The 21,727-nt window shown below is 35.9% G+C and overlaps 1 protein-coding gene across 2 annotated transcripts in view; it reads left to right on the top strand.

Annotated features, from left to right (window-relative positions):
- The first annotated feature begins 1,441 nt into the window (after positions 1–1,441).
- LOC144978747 (uncharacterized) overlaps positions 1,442–21,727 on the top strand; it is a 41,912-nt gene continuing 21,626 nt past the window's right edge. The window contains exons 1-10 of one of the 2 annotated variants that reach the window (XM_078925182.1): positions 1,463–1,613; positions 2,087–2,232; positions 4,270–4,351; positions 5,112–5,298; positions 9,989–10,063; positions 10,760–11,080; positions 11,866–11,920; positions 15,338–15,470; positions 17,765–18,016; positions 20,037–20,144. In XM_078925182.1, coding sequence (XP_078781308.1) covers positions 1,497–1,613; positions 2,087–2,232; positions 4,270–4,351; positions 5,112–5,298; positions 9,989–10,063; positions 10,760–11,080; positions 11,866–11,920; positions 15,338–15,470; positions 17,765–18,016; positions 20,037–20,144 — 1,476 coding nt within the window. In that variant the 5' untranslated portion in view covers positions 1,463–1,496. Of the gene's footprint in view, positions 1,614–2,086; positions 2,233–4,269; positions 4,352–5,111; positions 5,299–9,988; positions 11,081–11,865; positions 11,921–15,337; positions 15,471–17,764; positions 18,017–20,036; positions 20,145–21,727 lie in introns of both variants that reach the window. The other variant, XM_078925181.1, reaches the window with a different exon arrangement.

Here is a 21,727-nt window from a genome sequence, read left to right as displayed (position 1 = left end):
AAGAGGAGAAGCTGCTCGTTCTCAGTTGTCAGTCGGTAGGAGGGCGAGTGAGCGAGCAAGTCACGTTTTAGAACTCCCGAAGGTGACTGCCTTCAAAAGCGGTGATCTATTATTCCCCCTAGTCTTACTTTTTCTTGAGTACTTTTTAATTGTAATTCTAGAACTTTTTGCTATCCAATTTCTCCACTTTTACTGACGCTGATATGACCTAAATGTGTTGCGAGCTCCTTAAAAAACAAAACATAGATCTAAATATTCGTGGTCTTTGAGAGATTACAATTGTAGTCGCAATTATTAACGTTAACAATCAATTTGCCCTCGCATAGAAAAAGGAGCGTCTTTGTGTAATGATTGGAAGATTTATTTAATTTGCCATGAGCGTGTTGCAAAAGATACATGAATGACATATCTCTACATTATATAATTTGCCATTGGCGGCCGCGAAAAAGTGCAATATGACTTTGGGCAAAAGGCAGTATAGATCGGGCTTTGACTAAAGGCATTGTCTTAATTCTTTTTTAATTAAAAAAAATATGCTGTTTTATTTCTAAATATAAAAATAGAGGCGATTCTTGGCAGCAAGCCATGCAATAGAGCCCCGCCACTGGGGTAGGGGCAGAGTACTGTCTAATACTAATATTATTAGATAATACTGGACTAGGTGCCTAAATAAAATAAACACTGGTTGAATACGGAAAGAAAATGATCAACTGGTGATGGGATTGGTGGGGGGTAACCTACAAACGACCGAGGCGCTGGACGCAGGGGAGAATATGGTGATACGAGATCAAAGAGAAAAAGCCGCCGGCTCGTGGGTTGTGGAAATGATTGTTGGGGGGGGGGGGGGGGGGTGTGTGTGTGTGTGTGTGTGTGTGTGTGTGTGTGTGATTATTCTGTTTTTAATGAATTAGAGATACTCATGAGTGTGTGTGTGTGTTCAGGAAGACCAATATGGTTTCTATAGCTGCAAACGGAATAGTAACTGAGAGTTTCACTAATGACACTAATGATAAGTTCATCATTCGGGCGCATTGCATTGCAGTATTCCGAATCGAAGAGCCATGGAGTTATTCAGACTCGACCCTGGTTAGCCACGGAGTTCTATTCAGTTTAGACTCGAGTCCGAATTGCACGGGAAGCAATTCAGACTCGGGTCCGAATTGCCACGGGAAGCAATTCAGACTCGGGTCCGAATTGCCACGGGAATATCCTGGACATAACGAATATTGAATGCTTGGAAACTTTTAAAACAGTTTTGAATGCACTTGCTCGTCAAAGTAATCTGTGACTGTTCCCTGTTTTGATTGGACTAACTGAACATTTGCAGTGATGGCCCGTCGGGCCTTATGCAAATACAAAGCATTGAAGAAGACGAAGACGAGAAAAAGGAAGAAGAAGAAGAAGCAAACACAAAATTAACAAATGATACTGATACTGATATCGAATAGCGCTCATCCTTAACCGAAAGTAAAAGTAGCCAATCCAAGCAGACGACAATGGCGAACTTTTCGTCTGATTTACGAAGTTCTGGATGTTTGGAATGTTCAAATGAGTTGCACAATGGTTTTGGGCATACGTTTTTGTTTCCAGCACTGGTTGAAGAAAGACAGATGGTAATATTTTGTGCATTGTCAATGTCACCTGTTTTCTTTACCTTATTTTTTGTTTGTTTTTTCGCTCGCCGCCAAACTCACTCACGACTCAAAAATTTTGACAAATTTAGTTTAGAGAGTTAGACTGTGTGGAGTTCCCTTTAAGAGAAGTCTCTTCAAGTAGACACTGGTTAAGCAAACTTGGAATTCTTCATTTCAAAGAGAAATAATTTTGCAAAACCTACCTCTTTTTAAAAAAACAAAAATATCAGATTCTTATTATAAGACTGCACGTTCAACCAATTGATATTGAGACAGATTCGTGACAGATTTTTAATGTTTTTATTCAATGGAAAAATGCTATCAAAATTATCACAGTAAAAAGTTTTCATTTGTTTTTTTAAATTGGTTGATTGGTCATGGATACAATCTGATGAAACTTTGTTGTTATTTTTTAAAGTGGAAAACCTCTCTTTGATGATATTTTTTTTCAGGGTCACATGACTACCCCAGATCTAATCAAGAAATGTCTGCGTAAATCTGGCCTACCTTTCCATAGCCTGGAGTCGCTACAACTACATAGCTGTCTGTTTCACAATGCTTTTCTTCCACTAGGAGCAGAAAGCAATATGGAAGAAAGGTTGGATGAGTTTCTAAACTTATGATTTAGATCATAAACTTCTTGGGGGGGGGGGGGGGGGGATCCATCACAAGACTTGTAAACATTATCAGTTTCAACAAATAAGGGCCTACAAGTAAAAATATATATTCTTCTTTACATCCAAAAATATGATGGATATGAAATTCTTCTCAGAGAGAGTCACTTAACATTTTTTAGACAGTGGCAGCAGGTTCAACAATATGGTCTTTGCTTCATACCCAAAAAGTATAGAGTTCAACTGCCCACTACAGATGATGCCTTGGCTATCGCAGTCTTACCTTGGAATAAACTCTAAAGACAAGTTTCCCCTTGGGGATGAATAAAGGGAATGTTATTTATTTGATTTAGAACTTAGCCACGATGGATATTTCCAGTTCATAGAATCTCTTTTTATCTTCTGATGTTGTATAGGGAATTCATGTTTTGTCTCTAGCAATGAAGAGGCCCTCTAGGTTGTAGGCTACTCCTACCATTTTCCATATTGTCTCCATTTGGTTCTTTTTGGTCATAAATGGCATTTCTATATCGAGCCTACAAGGATCCATTAATTTCACCTTTTAATCACCAGTCAGTTCTTTGGGAACCCTGTGTACTGACACTTTACAGTGTCTTGGGGTTGATACATTTCATGACAGACTTGTCTTTGGGAGAGTTGTCTAGGTCCTGATTCTGCCTGTCTTCATTAATCAATTGGCCAATGGAGTGATGCATACAGATTTATTCGATATATATACAGATTTGTAGCCATGTTGCCAAATTAGGATATTTTTTTTTTCTCTCAAGAATAGAATTTTTAAACCAAAATATTTGTGGAAAAATTTATCAAAATATGTAGCTATGTGGTCTAGACATATGGCACTCATCTTTGGATCAGAAGGTCTTGGATTCGAGTCTCGCTTTGAGCAGTGCATAGTTGAGTCCTTGGAAAGGCTTTTTACTTACACTCCGCTTATATGATACACATTTCCGAAAAACTGAATTTTTGCTATATAATCTCTCCACTTAATCGCATACTTTCTCTGCTTAATCGTTACACCTTGATTCCATCGTGATTGGAGAAAAATATCTTTAAAATACACAAAAAGTAATGATTTCATTGATTCGTTACAATGGACAACAATATAAAATCAGCAGTGAACTGATATCTCAGGAGCTACTGTATTCCATTCAGCCACAGAAAAGACAATGTCTGGATAATGTAGATGAAGATGAGTCATCAGAGTGTGACACATCACCCCTGACAAACACTGAAAAACTTGACATGTTGGACAAACAACGCGGCTTTATCCAAGAAGAATGCTTGACAGATCATCCACCGATATTGGCGAGATTGGAGAAAAGGGTTTATAAACAGCTTGCACAGAATAGAAAGCAATCAACGCTTCACAATTACTATTCGTAAACATTGTCACATTTTGTTGTCGATAAAACATGAAAAGGAAAAGAAAAAATCCCCAAAACAACCAAAATAATAAAAAAAAAGAAACAATAGAACCCAACTTCTAGTGAGGCATTATCTTGAACATGATGGTCCCAAGCCCGTAGAAAACCCAGAGAGGAAGGTCCTACTTAAACAGCACATGAAAGCTGGTGCTAAGGTGTTTTTATTAGCTTCTCTGCTTAATCGCACACTCCGCTTTATCAACACCTAACCTGATTTCCTGAGGGTGTACAATTAAGCAGAGTCGACTGTAATAATGATACTGATAAAGGTAACATTTTCCCTTCATTCATCTTCAGTGGAAATTTGTTAAAAAGTTCTATTTGAGAAAATATTGAGATAACCCAGACATCAGTAAGGGCTAAGTTTCTTTGCTCAAGGAAAAAAAAATAAGCTGCTGACAATGGGACTTGAACTGGGGTCTTCTGGGTAGAAATTCAATGCCTTTTTGACTCATTCATGATCTCACCCCTTCACATGTTACCATTAACTTAAAGATAAATGGGTAGAGATTCACCCAATTCCATCCTTTTCATTGGTTAATGTGCCATGTAATCAAACATTTTCTCTCCCAGTGTTTCAGATAGATTTTCTACTCATGATTATTTCCATGCTATCTTGGATGAGGAATTAGGATGGTTCAGATATTACAAACAGGTTGGTACTTCATTTTTTTTTCATTCTTAAATAATATTCCAAATTCATCAAATTATTATGTGAGGCTCTGTGGTTCAGCAGCATGGTGTCTCGTCTCGTTACAAAACTCAAGCGATATCAAGTATGGTAAGTGGCAAGATGGGTGACAGTGATTGTGGAAAATTCGGGTTCCATTGTTGTGTACTTGGGTAACACTCAATTCAGGAGTAAATGAGCACCTGGCTATAGGCAGTAATGGATATTGTACGAGTGTTAGTACAAAAAGGATACCTAACAGAAAATGTAAAGTTTTGCCCTTTTATTGATTGCTGAATAAGATTTCCTGGCACATTTTTCATTTTTGGCAGCCTGAGAATAAATTTGTTGTTTGTTTTGTTTTATATTACATATTAATTTCCTGACTTATTGAAACCCTTTGGTTAAGGCTGCACCCTTCTCTGACTTGTGATTTTATTGTAAACATGTGGGAATAAGCTCGAATCTTGATTCAGATAGTCTCTATTTCAATCCAGTTCAATTAAAATCATGTTCCTCTGACAAGTTCTCTGGTGAAAAGTGGCAGGTTATCAGACAAGAAGTAGCGGGATATCTGAGGGCTTATTTGTAAACTCTATTATTAGTATTTAATTCTGTTATACAAGTATAGAGGGGTTATTACCTGAATTAGGATATTACAAGGGATGACAACTGTATTATTATGTTACTCTGCAAAGTATTAGATGTTTTCAGCTATGACTCTAAATGTCTGATTTTCAATCAGATGGTGCCATTTGTCAGACTGCCGCTTGCTGTCAATGTTGTGACAACCCTGGAGGAATTTTACTCTCAATTAAGGTCAGAGGTCAAGCAGATGACACAGACAGTACTTTTGTTGACCTCAACTTTGGAGATGTTTTACAGTGTTGTATATGACTTGTATTCTGAATTAGAAGATGGTCATGAAACTCGTAAGTGAGGGTGATTTTTGTTTTGTTTTGCTTTGAGGTAGTGTGGGTGAAATTACAACAGGAATAGGAAGTGGATCTAAAATTAAGGGTTCAATATAATTCAACTCACATGAGAAAGGAATTCTTTTGAACTTTGTTATATCGGCCTTTTTCAAAAAACTGCCAAATTCCTGTCCTGTGACGATAATTGGATCTTTGAAATATTTGATGCATATATTGTTAGCAAATACTTGCTTACACAGTCTCACTACACATTACTAACTTGTATGAAACATAAAAAACGAAAATCGAGAGAGATTCAGGATAGATATGACGTTTTGTATTGACTGGGGTAGAGGAAAATACCCTGTCCTTTTTTTTGCATGATGGCTTTAAGTCGAATTTTTAACAAAATGGAGTGTCTTGTTGTAAGCACCTATGAATTCACCTGATGCAAATTGCCATCTTCTAACATCCTCATAAAAGTTCGTAACAATCAGACTTTTTAAAGTTTTATTATATATTAATAAAGTCTGTCCCCAAGGGGGCTACTCATTCCTGTAACGGCAGTGAAAATTAACCAATTAAAATCCTCTTAACAATAGAAGTGCAACTAACAATGTTTTCTCGCCGTAGCTGCCCCTTTTCCATCACGGCCGAAACTACAAACACATGGTTTTTTCATTCAGTGTGATTTCCAGGTCAAAACCGCTTCAAGAATGGTGAGTAATGTTCAACATTAGACCATGACCCTCATTCCTGTTACCAGGGCTTGTTATTTAAATTATAACTTGTATTAAAAATAAAAAGTATCAGTCTATAGCTTTTTTAAGGCTCTAAATAATAGTCATACTTTAATGTTGGAGTAAATCATATTTTAGGGATAGTAAGAATCGAAGCGAGATAAACTCATCCCTGTTACACTCATTCCTGTTACACCTTGTTTTGTAACAGGGATGAGGGATGTAACAGGAATGAGGAAAACATAACAGGAATGAGTAACAGGAATGAGGAATGTGAACTTTCATAAAATGAAACACATGTTTTATTGTCACTAAGTCCTTTGGAGCATAATGGCCCATAGAATCGGAGTTTATCCTGTTGCTGTAGCATGAAACAGACATTTAACTTATGAATACGAGGTTGGTCTATAGCAAATTACATTCCCCAGCAGCACTGGTACCATGATATACACCTGGGTGAAGCAAAGTGAAGCAACCGGAATTAATTTCTTTGATTAAGGAAACCACTCTATGGTTGTGGAGGTTTTCGAACCTGTTACCTCCCAGTCGGGAGTCCCTTTCGGTAACCACTCGGCCACGGCGCCTCCACATGGTTTATCGATTCATAGCATATTCTTTTGTTTCATAAGGATGTGTTTGGTAAAGTGTTTTGTAAACCACTGAAGTGTTACAGGCCTATGTCCATTGAAGTGGTAACATTCATTGTTACAACGTTACCATTAAAACAATTTTTATTGTTTACATATTAATTTCTTCCATTGCTGAAAGACTATTTTTAGTGCAAAGTTACCTTGCCAATACCAAATGCCTAATGTCCAAACATAGTTTGTTGCCTATTAGGCTCAGATACATTTTAGATGATTACTATGATTTTAACGGCCCGGTATCGCTTGTACAAATGTGACATTGTATCACATAATAGTCTTCTTTGTTTCTTGACTTTATTCATGCTACACCTTGTTTTGTAATAGGAATGAGGGTGGCGAAATGTAACTTGATATTATTGTTCATTTTCAAGGGTCATAGCTTTGTTGTAACGATTGTTTTATTTTGTTTTCTTATCACAAAGGCCAAAAAATCCATGATGTCAGCCGAGAGCAACGACTTTACCGTCAAAGACGAGATGGAGTTCCTATTCGACGTGCTGTTAATCTTAAAAAAGAACAAGACAAATACCAGAGCGACAAATCGAATGGAAAGAAAAAGTCCATAAAAGATAAGACACCAAGAGAACAACGCAAACAGAGAAAGAATTGCATAAAAAATTATCACACACACACACTACAAACCGGAAACAGCAAAATCTTGACCCGAGTTACACTCCATCCTCACACTCAAAATCTCCACTCCAGTATGTCTCTCGTCAAAGATATGAAGCTACTAAAACAGCCAATGAAACCTAAATGTTGAAAAACTAAAGTCTTGAAGAAGTGAAAAGGCTGTCCTCTCTTTCTCAATCGAAAAAGAAATCCGAAAAGTACAAAAAAGCGCTTGGACAGGTCATTAAAAATTAAAAAAAACTTTCGTTGACACCCCAATCAAAAACTAGAAAAACTTTTGAAAGATAGCATAAAAAACAAGAAAGTGAAAAGAATATTACAAAATCATTTTGCACTCCTATAAGACATCAAACATTTGAGGAACAGAAGGCACATGTACACATCCGTGAAACATCTGGCAGCTGGTATGACTCTCAAAAAATATAAACTCTTGGAAAAATTCAGAAACGACGTCAAATGCCTCCAAAATTTCCAGATCTTGCCAAGCAAATAGTAAGAGATTTTTTCCGAAAGGTGACACTTCTAAATTAGCTCCAGGAAAGAGAAATACAAAAACAAGAAATAAAGTCAAGAAACAAAGAAGACTTATGTGATACAATGTCACATTTGTACAAGCGATACATCTCTTGCAACCCATACGTGTCATTTTCTTCATTCTACCGACTTAAGCCATTTTGGGTTGTTACTCCAAGAAAAAGGGACAGAGAAACATGTGCATGTAAAAAATGTGAAAACATTAACATGCTTGTTTCAGCACTTTGGAGAAAAGGAGTCAAGAATGTTCAATAATGTTATGACCAAGATGACATAGACATTAAGGTGATGCCGACTGAAATAGATTACAATGGTTTTATCAAAAGATTGAATGAATGCAGATCATTTGATGAAGTGGTTGATGAATGTGAAAATCAAGCATTACGTGTTTGTGAAATAGTTGGGGCCAGCAGAAGTGTAATCAAAACTCGCATTGGTATTGACAACAGGTGTACACATTTAATTTCAAATGATATACCTAGACCTCTATGTGATGGGAAACAGTTATTTCCAGTCAAGCTGAGGGCCGATGGGGATTGCCTGCCTGCCTGTGGTGCAGTGTATGCATTTGGCAAAGACACACAAACAGACGAAATACGAGTAAGATTGATACAAGAGCTGGCTTTACACAAGGACCATTATTTGTCAGATTCAAACCTTGCATCACTCAATGTTAACATCCAGACAGTTGTTGAATTTTTGTCACAAACTTGGACCTTTATATTCCGGTGTTAACATAAGTGATAAAGATACCCTGGCAGAGTTGTTCAAACTGGACGTTATGTCATTAAGTAAACCAAAATCATACATGGGTATGTGGTAGCTTCTCGCTCTTTCCATTGTTTTAAAAATGCCTCTTTTGTCTGTTTATCCAAACATTCCGAACTGCCACGAAAGAGTATCCTGAATTTAACAAACAATGTTGGTGCTCTTTTGTGGGTCTCTACCAACATAAGCCCCAAATCATCGTATAGGCGCCCTAACCATTTTGTTCCCCTTCTGAGTTTCAATCACTAAGCGTATTGAATATATAATCCTTTCGAATAAATATGTTGTAATTACTCATTCCTGTAACAGAAAACTCATTCCTGTTACACAAACTCATTCCTGTTAAGAATGACTTTTTCATGTTTTTCATGCTAAATATAAATACTTGAAAGGAAATATTATTTGTGGTGGTTTAACACTTATATACCTAGACTATGGTAAACAATTTTTATTTTTGCCATTTTCCTATAAATTTTTGGAGATGATGATTGCTCAAATAATATCCTTTGTTTTCAAAAACTGATTTCTGAATGCCTTTTGTAAAACAATAAATGTCATTTTGTTGTCAAAATTAGTATCAATGCTCTGTGTTTATTGTTTTTCAATGTTTTATTTCAATAGTTGTCCAAAAATGTGTTAACTTATGTAATGTGACATATTTTTTTAAGCGTAACAGGAATGAGTCACATGTAGATTGTAATTCACAAATACATGATAAAGTGACCACGGGAAACTCATTAAGCCCTGTTATTACAATTTTATGTCGCATACATATCACAGAAAGCATACACAAAATAATGAGTATGTTGGACATACTTGACTTTTCAAAAATTGGAGGACTCGAATTTGGCGTTATTTTGAAAACGGCCGATATGATGAATTTTTCATGGCATTATCATTCTCTCACCTGTGATTGTGCAATTGGATCTAATAATTGAATTGGTGGCAATTACTATGTGACAGACAAGATTCCTTTTCAAGGAGGAGCGAGCAAGTAAGATGTACTGTTCAATTATCATAACAGAGAACAAGATCATCTTTAGCTTGTGGGTCTGAGGGACTTCTATCTATAATTTTCATATGTTAAGTATTGTTGTTAGCTCGGGAATTATATAAAGTGCTTTTAGCACACTTATAGTTGATAATGCAACATTAAAAAAATCTCCAAAGCTCAATTTATGAGTACATAACCCAAAGTTGTCCATATTTCAGTATAACGAATAATACAATATGTTAGAATATCGTTTAAAAAAAAATCCCTCTGATTATTACTTTCTTATGTGGTTTTAATAAAACAGTCATATCTAAGTTTGTATTAAGAAAAAAGTAATAAGCATTTCCTTGGTACCAGATATCATGGGCTAAATTTTTTCTTTCTTTCAACAGATCAAAAACCTTCCCATACATGTTCAAGTGGTCAACCACAGGAAGGTTTACATTCTTCACATTTGAAGAGTTTATGTGAGGAACTATCAGATAAAGTAATAAAGTGTCTTGATATTCTTTTGACTGAGCTGTCAGAAAGACCAAATGGAATGGAATCAAATTCTCCTACAAATTGTATTGAATCAAAAAGCCATGCATTAAGATGTGTTATTGAAATACTATCATTAACTCTGGTTGTTGTGGATCCTTTCACTAGTGCAACTGAAATCAGAGACAGTTTCAAACAGTTAAAGGTTGGAAGGGTAGATCTGTTACATAACCCAATTGCTTTAAAGGCAATGGGAAAAAAATCTCTGAGGCATGATAACTCTTCTGGATTAGAAAATGAGGTAACGTCAAAGGAAGTTTGTATTAAACGCCTTAGCAGGACATATGATTCAAGTGATACTGTCCATACTGAAAATGTTGATATTGATAATAAGGTGTCAGAAAAATTAGTGTCTAGGAATGGAACTGAGTTTGAATTGATGCAAAACAGCTCCTACAGGACTCAAAATGATGTTGAAACGAATGATCTCATTTCAGAAACACTTACAGATAGGAAGAGAGAAAAAGAATTTAGTCAATATGGTGTTGAGGATGATTATATATCGCACTTTATATTAAATATTTTTCGCCAAAAGGTCTCTGCAAAATTATTTATCAAAATTGTTTCATATTTTTCAAGGGGTGAAGATAAGATTAACAAAAGCTTTTACAACAATCTCTCAGCCATCATAAATGACGACAGTAATTTCCAAGTAGGAGACCATATAATCTGTAGAGTCAAGTTGTTTTTACAAGTGGAAAAGTTACTTAGAGAATTGACAAGGGAGAAGAAACATAACGATGATGAATCCGGGTCTTCAGCTTTCCGTTCTGACAATTATGAGCTTTTAAATTTGTTAAGTTCTGTGGATGTCTACCCAGACAGGAAGCAATTCAATTTGTCCCCAGCAGAGGAAGTATTAGCATCAGGGAGACAACTTTCAGGAGTTGAAGATTTGACACTGCTCAAATTGGTGACGAAAGAATGCATGACGGGATGGCATGGTGAGTTACTTTGTAGTAGTTATTTGCATAAACCTGATCCTCTTACATTTGATGTGAAGGTCCCTCTCTTCACTATTAACTGTGAAATAAAATATGATGTTAAGTATTGATATTATGCTTGTTAATAAGTTTCAGGACTAAGTTTGCACCAGTAGTGCTCTGGTAATAAACATACTTTTTCAAGTTTCTAGAAAAAGTGGAGCTCAGAAAGGTCAGCCATTCGTCAATAACAACTGATATAAAATAATTTTACAGCATAATTTGCCTCCCATTTCTTGGAATCTCATCATAGCAAGTTTGCTTTTAAGGTGAGGAGGTGCCAAATATATTACAAATGTGTAAAAAACAAAGTAATTGTCCTTCACATCTCCATTATGAAAGGAAAATGTTTCTAGAAATTATCTCTGCTCCCAAAGGCTCAAATGACATTGATGAAACTCAAATTTATAGGCACAAGTGGATTACTTTGATTTTAATGGCAGTTTTGACCTTGGGTTGAGTTGAGTTTTTCTTTTTCTTTTCTTATTCCTTTTGCAATCTATTTCGACTTGAAAGCACTTTTTATTGACTTGACTAAAGTAGCCAGGATTCGTTATTGTCTTTGTAACTCTACAAAACCTCACATAAATACAGGCTTCATTGTCCAATTGGTCGTGAGAATAATTTTTTTCTTCTCTTTTCGAGGTGCTTCTGTGATCTTAAAAATAGTGTAGAAATTGTCATTTGACATATAAAACTCATCGTCCTGTTATGTATAATTATATTATTAATATTATCCATTTCAGATCTGATCGTTTTGGGTATGCAAAACCTGGACTTTGAAAGTTGGTGGAATTGTGGGTAAGTATTATAATTTTTGCAATGTATTACCAACACACAAACAAGTATAACCACAATGTTGAAAAGAATGACTTTTTGTTGTTGTTATGTCTAACATTCTAATAATGTGGGACCATTTTCATACCCATAAATATTGAGTCTCAAAGTCAGTGCAGTTCAGCATTAAATAACACAAAATAACAAAATAAAATGCAATCTGATTTAAAATTAAAACAATTGGTCTACAGGGGATGATGAAATGATCAGAGAGCCAGTCATTGAAAAGGTTGGTGTCCATCCATCCCCTGTCTGAGACATTATATCGGGCCCCTCTCTTGTCTGCTTTCAGACAGTTTTGAGTTTTTGGACACAGTTTTGTACAATTTTAAGGACTCTGAAAAGGCTAATAAACCTATAGATTAGTTTTGGGATCAAATGTTTAAGACCATGTTTAGGGCTCTGAAAAGATAAATTGATCTTTAAATTAGTCGAAGTCAATGATATAATCACTCACACTGGTGAGTTGAGGCAACTCCGTACCCCTGGATAACTAATTCCTCAGAAGCCCCATTATAGAAGTTAGCATTATTTGTAAAGATGTGTCAGAACACTTTTTTTTTTCTTCTTAATCTTTTGTATTTGTTTTTTGTTGTTGTTGTTTTTTTTGCTTTTTTTTTTTTGTTAAAAGAAACTAGATAAGACACAAAACTTCTCATACATTGGCGCCACATATAAGAATAAATCATCATTCATTTTATATTTATTGAAACCAAACAAATGAATAATGAATGAATAGCTACTGACCCAAATAATTTGGAAACCCAAAGATCAGTTAATAGCTCTCGTGTTTGTCGACCATTTTGCACCAAATTTGGAGGGAAGTTAGCGGATGCATCTAGATCAGTGGAAATGTAAACAATTAGATTCTGTGGTTAATGCAAAGATGAATAGACAAAATAGAAAATTTGGTATATGAGAACTCATTCTTGCTGCGAGCTCATATCTTGAACAAAATGAATCAAGAAAATCCAAGCTTATTAACTAAAGACTTTAACCTGGACATACTGGCCTCACTCACCATTTCCCTCTAGAAAAGGAAGAAAAGCACCTCTGCAGAAACTGTAACTGTGATCTCACATTTCGACATATTTTGATAGAATGTACACAATTTGAACAGATCAGGTCACAACATTATGAAACCAGGGACTTGAAGTCTCTGTTCCAGTCAGTCGATCCACTAACAATTTTAAAGTATCAGCAGGAATGTGAACTCCTGTAGAAATTGTAAATAAACATTTTTTAAAATTACAAACATGTAACTACTATGGCTTTATAAATTGACACGATTGAGCAGCTATGGTCTCTCAAGGCCAAAAAATGTATACAAGCTAGAAACGGGCGCTTAAATGACCTAAATAGTGTTGAAAGAGCCGTTAAACACCTAAAAACAAACAAAAACAAACTAGACACATATTACAACAATGCTAATCTAACAAAGTCGACAATTTGGAAATGGTCATGTAAGTTTAATACATACTAATTGTTGCAAGATATGAATAAAAGATCACCCTTCAAAGTACAGTGCCATGGTCGTTCAAAATCTCAAACAACTCAATAAAAGATTGAGATGTTAATCAGTCAGTCAACAAAATCCCTCCCAAAAATCTATTCAATGAAGGTCCATCAAGCTTAACATTCCTTGAGAGTCAGTAAGGAAAATATTAAGGGATGACCTCAAGACAACCCCTTACAAAATTCAAGTTCATCACATTCTTACAGACGCCCACCCAAGCACATGAGAGAATTGCGATGTGTCAATGGATGCTTGAGAAAATTGAAGTAAAGGAGATAAAAAGTTGTAAAAGAACATCTCGTTTTCAGATGAAACCTATTTTTACTTCAATGGCTATATAAACAGTTATATTTATATTTATTGGGGTTCTTAAAAACTAGAGGAAGTGATGCAAAGAGGATTGCATGACCAAAGAATAAATTTATGTTTTTTATTAAGTGTTCAATGGCTGATTGGGTCTTTCTTTTTTATGGATGAAATTCAGAAGACAGTAACTGTGAGTGCTACATACCTGCCTATTATTACGGACTGTGGACCGTCCGTAATTGTTACGGAAGTGTAAAGACAATTACGGACTTACGGAAATAGAAGAAATATTACTGATACAAATGGTCGCAACGTTAAATTAAAAAACAATATATTTATTTTTTCATTATTTACCCCATGCGAAATAAAAAATCTTGTTTGAAGTACTGTAAATTGTGTTAATATATATAATGTGTAGAATTTGTAGCAGATGTAGTTTTGTCTTATTCACTGGACTTGATTTCTTATGAATATTTTGCCATGCTGTGGAAAATGGACTTTGATTGAGGCTTGACCCGCATAAGTAGTAGGCCTATATAACATGGTAAGTTTATTTTACATATATAAAAGGGTGTATCTATCATTATTTTTGTTTGCTTTAGTATTACTGAAATTTGACCATTAATTACTGATGAATTTTGTATTTCTTACTGAATTTGAAATTTTCAAGTAGGCAGGTATGGTGCTCAGTGTTGTCATATTGTATGAATTTTGGAGAGTCTTGCAACAACATGTGGATTTTAATCACAGGAAGTTTCCATGGTTACAAGACAGGGCTGCTCTTAATACTGCCAGTTATATCAATTCAATGGATGCATGAGCGAGCACTACAAGACAAGAATAACCTGTTGCCGAACACAACATGAGTGGACAAGTCACAGTCTGGATCTTTAATCCATGTGATTTCTTCTATTTGGGATACTTGAAATATTTCATGATGCATGAAACGTTCACCGATTAATCACATTTTAGAGAGGAGGTTTCAAAGCAAGTTAAGAGAATCACTTCGCTCACTCACTCATTCCCATGACCAGATATCATCAGGGGGACATACGAGATGCAGACTTTACAACCTCGCGCCATTCATCACAGTCTCTGGCCTTTTCTGGAAGGCTTTTAAGATCCAGGCCTTCCAGTCTTTGATGTTGTCTTGCCATAGTTTTTTTCTGTTAAGAGAATCAAATAGTATGATGCCATAATATTATAAACAATTTCGTTACCAGATTAAAAATGTGCATTGAGAGAAAAGGGAAGCATGTAGAACAAGTGTTCTAAAATCTACATTTATGGCCATACTTCATATAAGTTTCACTTTTAAAAACAGGAATTGATGCTCTATTCATTGATACCCTTTTCGTTTTTATATCTTTTATAGTTTTTATTTTATGATATTAGCTCTTCTTTGAGTTTCCATTTTTATGGGTCACCTAGTATTTGATTTTGAAATAATGGAAATCTCGAAAGAGAGGCAGCACCACACCACAGAATTAGAGGGATAACGTTAAGTAATGTCTCTAGAACTTGTATGTTGAATTTTAATATTGCTCTTGTTTTTCCAGATTTTATGACCTAGTACTGAGACATGCAGACTATTTGAGCACAGAGTCCAATGTCCAGCAAGTCCTTTTTGTTTTGTATAACTTGTCCAAGGAGAATCCAATCTGTTGGGAATATGTGACAAAAATGACTGAGGCATGTATTATTGACAATATTGTTTTCAACCCAAAAGTGGGTCCAATTTATCAAAAGGCCACTCCCACCTTTTTTTTAAGCACCGAAACTTTATTGTCTTGATTGGATATGGCATTGCACTGACACTCGGAGGTCCTGGGTTCCATCCCTAGTGTCAGCATTTTTTTTTCCTTGGGCAAGAAATGAATCTCCTCTATTCACTTTGTGGTGTTGCACTGTGGGTGATGCCTAAGATATCGTGGTCTTTTATTTTTTAAATAGACTTTATAGCCACATTTCATTTGAGGATGAATAAAGGGAACTTACTGGGTGGGGTTCCTGGCCTCTCATAGTGGGCAGGGTGGCACTCACTCTGTCTTCTACTCCCTTATATCTGTTTTTCAACATGCTTTCTGTCTTTGTCTTGGAATGAGATTACTTGGTTTTGTCCTGGCCCTGGCCGATACCCTGGCTGAGAGGGAAACAGTCAATTGTAAAGTTTTGGGAGATATATTTTTTTCCTTGTAAATCATCTCTGTTATGCGTTTTATTATGTTTTGTTTACATATTATATTATATGATTTGTAAACATTTGAGTGTATTCCTCTTAGTGGGGAACTGTGCTTGTGTCTGGATGAGACTTTTAGGTGATCTCAAACTAAGTACTTTGATAGTGTGCTCTTGGAATCTACATCTGTTCCCTATTTGAACCAATTCCCCCTTTGTCTTACCTTTTCTTGGGTGCTTCAATTGTAATTCTAGAACTTTTTACTTTCCATTTTCTTCCTTTTTACTGGCGCTGGATATGACCTTAATGTGTTACAAGCTCCGTAAAACCCTTAAAAAAAAACAAAGGGAACTTAATTTTTTAATTTATTTAACTTAATATTTATTTTTTCTTCTAGATATCTTATATTTAACATTTAGAATGACTCATAAAAGCTTTTTTGGGGCAAAAACACCTGATCTTTACGTCCATCAGCAATAGGGTAGAAATTGAATGTATGTGTAAACAGCTATTTCCAATTACCCACTGTTGGGATGGGGGGGGGGGGGGGGGGGGGAAATTTCGGTTATATACAGAAGTGTCAATGCTGGACCTTTGTCTTTAGGTTAAAGTAAATCTCGAGGATTTCAGCCCTTAATTTACTAAAAACTAGTTTGTGGCTTTTTCTTTTGTGCATTGTTGTCAATTTCGCTATGTTTGTTGATCTTGGTAATGTGTAATCAAAGTACTGAAGAGCTTAGATCATCCTTTAAATCGTTAAAAGTTACTCTGATTTCGAAATAAAGGTGATAGTGTTTTTTTGTGGATGAGATAGAATTTCGGTTATATACAGAAGTGTCAATGCTGGACCTTTGTCTTTAGGTTAAAGTAAATCTCAAGGATTTCAGCCCTTAATTTACTAAAAACTAGTTTGTGGCTTTTTCTTTTGTGCATTGTTGTCAATTTCGCTATGTTTGTTGATCTTGGTAATGTGTAATCAAAGTACTGAAGAGCTTAGATCATCCTTGAAATCGTTAAAAGTTACTCTGATTTCGAAATAAAGGTGATAGTGTTTTTTTGTGGATGAGATAGAATAAAATCAATAAAGATAAGAGTAAGTTGATGATTTCTAGATCAATGTTGAGACCAGCTTTGTATCAAATTTGAATCATTGGTTAGGTATTTCTTTTATTTAAAGTTCAGAATTGATAATAAGGAAATAAGGATGAATTATTGGTGATGTTTTACCTCCTTTTGCTTTTATTTAGATCATAATAGTCTGGGCTGATGTATACTTATTTGCAGGTCTGATAATCCAAATTGTTATGGGTTCATTGTTGTAATAAAAAATACTCTCAAACCAGTGCAAAATATCCAGTATAACAATGTTAAATCAAGCCCATAATTGCGTATGGTTATCAGACCTACAAATATTAGCTCGTCTGTCTAGGCCTTAAATATTCTAATAATAATAATGCAATTTATTTATATAGTGCCTCTCCCATACAATATAGCTCTAGGCACACAATATACATGGCATGCAATATATCACTAAAAAAAACAAAAATTTTTTTTAATTTCTCTATCATATTATCAACATTTAAAAGATGAGATTACTCTAAGGCCATGATTTTGACAATCTCTTTTATTATTGTCTCTACACCTTTCTAGAATATTCTTTTCAATTCCATTCTTCATGCATATATACATTGAAGATTTCTCTGCATTTCTGATCTCAACCCCTGCATAATACAACATAAAGGTTTTCTCACAGTTAAAATGTAACCAGTCACATTATGAGTTAATATTTTTATTTTTGGTTCTTTAGTTACTGAATGCGATGCTCTGCAAATTACCAAGTCTGCTCCAGGAGGAAATTGTTACTTCAAGTAATATCTCGACATGTGAGGAACAGAAGGTATCCTCAGAGTATGTTGAAAACGATGTTTCATCAAAGCAGGTGACAACAGAATTTGAAGGCAGAGGAGGAGACAGGCTGGCTGGCTTGAAAAGCAGAGAGGAGGTGCTTAAGGATGTCACAACACTGTTGAATAGACTGACTTGTGATAATGTCCATCAGGTCAGTGTTGTGTTCTTAGATCATTAATTAATAAGACATGTTATTCCACAAATCAACAAACCAAATTGTTACAGTAAAGAACATTTATTAGGCAACATAACATAAGATATATGTATACAGGATAACGGTTGGAGGTGGAGACAGAATGACGCCCAACAAGGTAGCCAGTAGAATAGATGCTAGTTGTGAATGATACATCATCAGATAGACGATACAAATTACGATATTTGAATACAATAACTTTCATTCACAACATTCAGTATAGAAAGATTTTTCAACATAGCTAACTTAATGTTAGAGTCCTCAAAAAAATCACATGACTTTTCTTTAGTTCTTAATGGATTTATTCATAGAGAGAAAAGAGAATATTACAGCAAAAGTAATATGCAGACGTGGCTGAGAAAACGAGCTCCATTATGACTGCTTGTCAATTATTGTAAACAAAAATATCCAGAGCTCCATCCTCTCTCAAAGTAATCAAAACATTACACTGTGGGGTACCTGTCATTAAATAGATCTAGTATTTGTGTGTGTGTGTGTGTGTGTGATATCCCCATGATTATTTTAAACTAAGGATAGGGGTTTCCAAGAGCTCAGTTGGTAGAGCACTCGCTCCACACACAAAGGGATTGAGATCTATCCTGGGTGCAGTCAATGTTTTTTCTGACTTCCCTGTCCACCCAGCAGTTATTGGGTAGCTGGGTCTGTTAGATCTGTTACTTTGCAATAGACTTGTGTCCTACCCAAAGGATGGCAAGCAATTGCTATTGTCCATTTCACACTATAGAAACCGGGATAAACTCCAGCTACATGGGCCTCATGGCTCTGAAGGACTTCCTTCCTTCCTTCCCGGGTTCCATCTCTTTCCAGAGGTCGGATGTCATGGCCTTCCATCCTTCACAGTCCATTGCAGCCTCGTTACAGTCTGCCATGCGCCGTCCTGTAGCTTCCTTGATGCCATCTGTCCAGGATTTCCTTTGTCTTCCTCTGCCTCTCTTTCCTTCAATTCTTCCCTCCATTATCCTTTTTTCGAGACTATCATGTCTTCGCATATGTCCAAAATATGACAGCTTTTTGTGCTTCACAGTCAAAAGAAGTTCTTTTTGTTTTTGGCCCATTAGGTCGAGGACTTCGATGTTTGTTTTTTCTTGCTGTCCAAGGTATTTTCAGTATTCTCCTGTACGTCCACATCTCAAAAGCTTCAATACGTTGTTCTGTCTGTGCGGTTAGTGTCCACGTTTCACAACCATAAAAGAAAATGGACCACACATAGCATTTGGTGCATCTCATTCGTGTTCTGATGGAGATATTTGTGTTGTTGAGGATTGGCTTTAGTTTCATGAACGCATTTTTGGCCAGCATTATTCGTCTCCTGATCTCTTTGTCAGACTTTGCATCGGATGTTACCAACTGCCCCAAGTACGTGAACTCCTTTACTTGTTCCACTGGACACTCTTCTTTTTCTATATCTATTTCTATGGGCTCTTTCTTTTTTTGTTATCACCATTGTTTTTGTCTTCTTCGCATTCATGAACAGCCCCTTTTTTTTACTCTCTTCGTTCACTTTTGAAAGTAGCTTCTGTAGGCCTTCCTTACTTTCCGTCAACAGGACAGTATCGTCAGCATAACGTAGATTGTTGATGTTGTGGCCACCAACCTTCAACCCTTGTGCTGTTTCTACTTGCCGAAGGACTACTTATTTTTTTAAAGAATGAAACTAGACAAGCGTATTTATATAGATGGTCCGACGTGTCAGTCTGGTTCTATGTACCATTGAACTAGAATGAAGACAATTGAGATTTAAGTCTAAATTATCAAAATAGGAAATTTCAACTTTTTAAAGTTTAAGCAACAGAGCTCATCTTCCTCCATGAAGGCACAATTTTTAAGGGTAAAGTTAAAATTCAATTTTAAATATCGGTTTCATCCTGGCACAACATAAGGACACAGCAACGAAAGATGACAATATATATATATATACATATATATATACTTTTTTCCCTTTCCTTTGCATTCCCAGTTACTATCTGATGCCCTGATGCTGTGTCTGTATTGTAAGGAAGCAGTTCTCACCCAGGCATTGCAGGCTGCTATAGACAACAAAGGACAAATAGAACCAGTTGTCATGGTAAGAGGTATAGAACATATTCATGATCCAACAGCTCCATCTGCTGTTATGAAAACCCGATGTTGAAAAACTCAATTCTTTCCCTTCTCCTCAACTTCTTTTTCTTCTTCCTCCTCCTCCTCGTCCTCTACCACCACCTCCTTCTCCTCCTCTTCTCTTTCTTTTTCTTATTGTTATTTCTACAATAATTACAATCGTGAACTTGCTGCATGCAGCTTACGAACAAAGGTCTTATGGTGTGGATTTAGTTGTGATGCTGATTTGAAATTATTAGTGATATTAATGTGATGTGGTGTTAATTTGTTGTAAGGGAAGTATTTATAGTTGGGGGTGTAGTGCAGATAATTTGGTGCTCGAGGGAACCTAGGGCTAAGAGGGGTGAGACGGCAGATGGACAACAAGGAGAACAGGACACCAATGTGAAAGTGGAGAGTGAGTTGGATTAACTAAGATGATAGATCTCTTGAATATCTTAATGGGGTACGCGCTGGTCGAGAGGACGGCTGTACTATGAATTCCACTAAAATTATCGAAAATGAGATTAGGGCACTTTCAGGTAATTCAACCTTTCTTTAACACACTGAAAACATTCAAAAGGCTAAATTTATTCAAAAAAGTGCTTTAAATAATTTTTTTGTGACGCAGCTATCGTCTAAACGCAAAGTTTTTCCGTCATTTTCTTCAGAATCAACGTTCGATAGTCCTTAGTAACCCGCACTGAACCCCGGCTTATTTGGTATGAGCAGAAATGTCAGGGAAAGGGCATTTCCGTTCTTTCACATTCTTTCGCGTATGTGTCACAGGACGGCGGGGAAATCGAGAAATTCCAAGCCTATTTTCCTTTCTTTGATTGGCTGAAGAGACGGCTAGGAGTTATTTTTAGTAATTACCGTCATGGAAAATTTTAGCTCACGTTCCAAGACCAATCGTAACCCGGTTTTCAGTCACGTGACATAACAACGGGTACATTTCCGGGAGCATTCCACTACGTTTACTATCGCTTCGATTCGAACTGATTTTTGGTCGTTTCATGACAAACTTCACTCCATTTACTTATTTGCAAAGTTTTATCATCATTTTCCAAAGAACCAAGAATTGGTAGATAATCATTTCGACGCCTGGATACCGCTTTAGCCAGTAAGTATGTCTATTTATTTATTACTAGTGAAATCGGATTGACCGGTTACAGTCTCAAAGTGTGCATTCCATTCTAAAATGTAAACATTGACGATAATAAAAGAGAATGCTGCTCGTAAATAATTCTAAAGGCTAATTTTTGTTTTTATTTTATTTTTAATACGATTATTAAGAACCATACTGTTTTCTTTGATTTACATTAGACTAGTGAAGATCATTGAGCTTGAATAAGGAGATAACTAAACGCCGATCTATAGTAGATCTTAGACAGACAGATAGACGTATCTTATAGCTAACTTAGACTTAGATTACCATTGACGTCAGTGAGTTAGAACTTAGAGATTATCTAGATTGTGCTTATTTTTTTTTATAACCATCAGTCTACAAGAGTCTGTGTGTGTGTGTGTGGGGGGGGGGGGGTGCTCTCAATGCTCTGAGGTATGGTT

This window comes from Berghia stephanieae, chromosome 8 (assembly GCF_034508935.2).
Source record: "Berghia stephanieae isolate SIO BIC M18660-M18661 chromosome 8, UCSD_Bste_1.3, whole genome shotgun sequence".
In the NCBI taxonomy this organism is placed as follows: domain Eukaryota; kingdom Metazoa; phylum Mollusca; class Gastropoda; order Nudibranchia; family Aeolidiidae; genus Berghia; species Berghia stephanieae.
The sequence above is the reverse complement of the archived record's forward strand: the minus strand, read 5'-3'. Positions and strand labels throughout refer to the sequence as shown.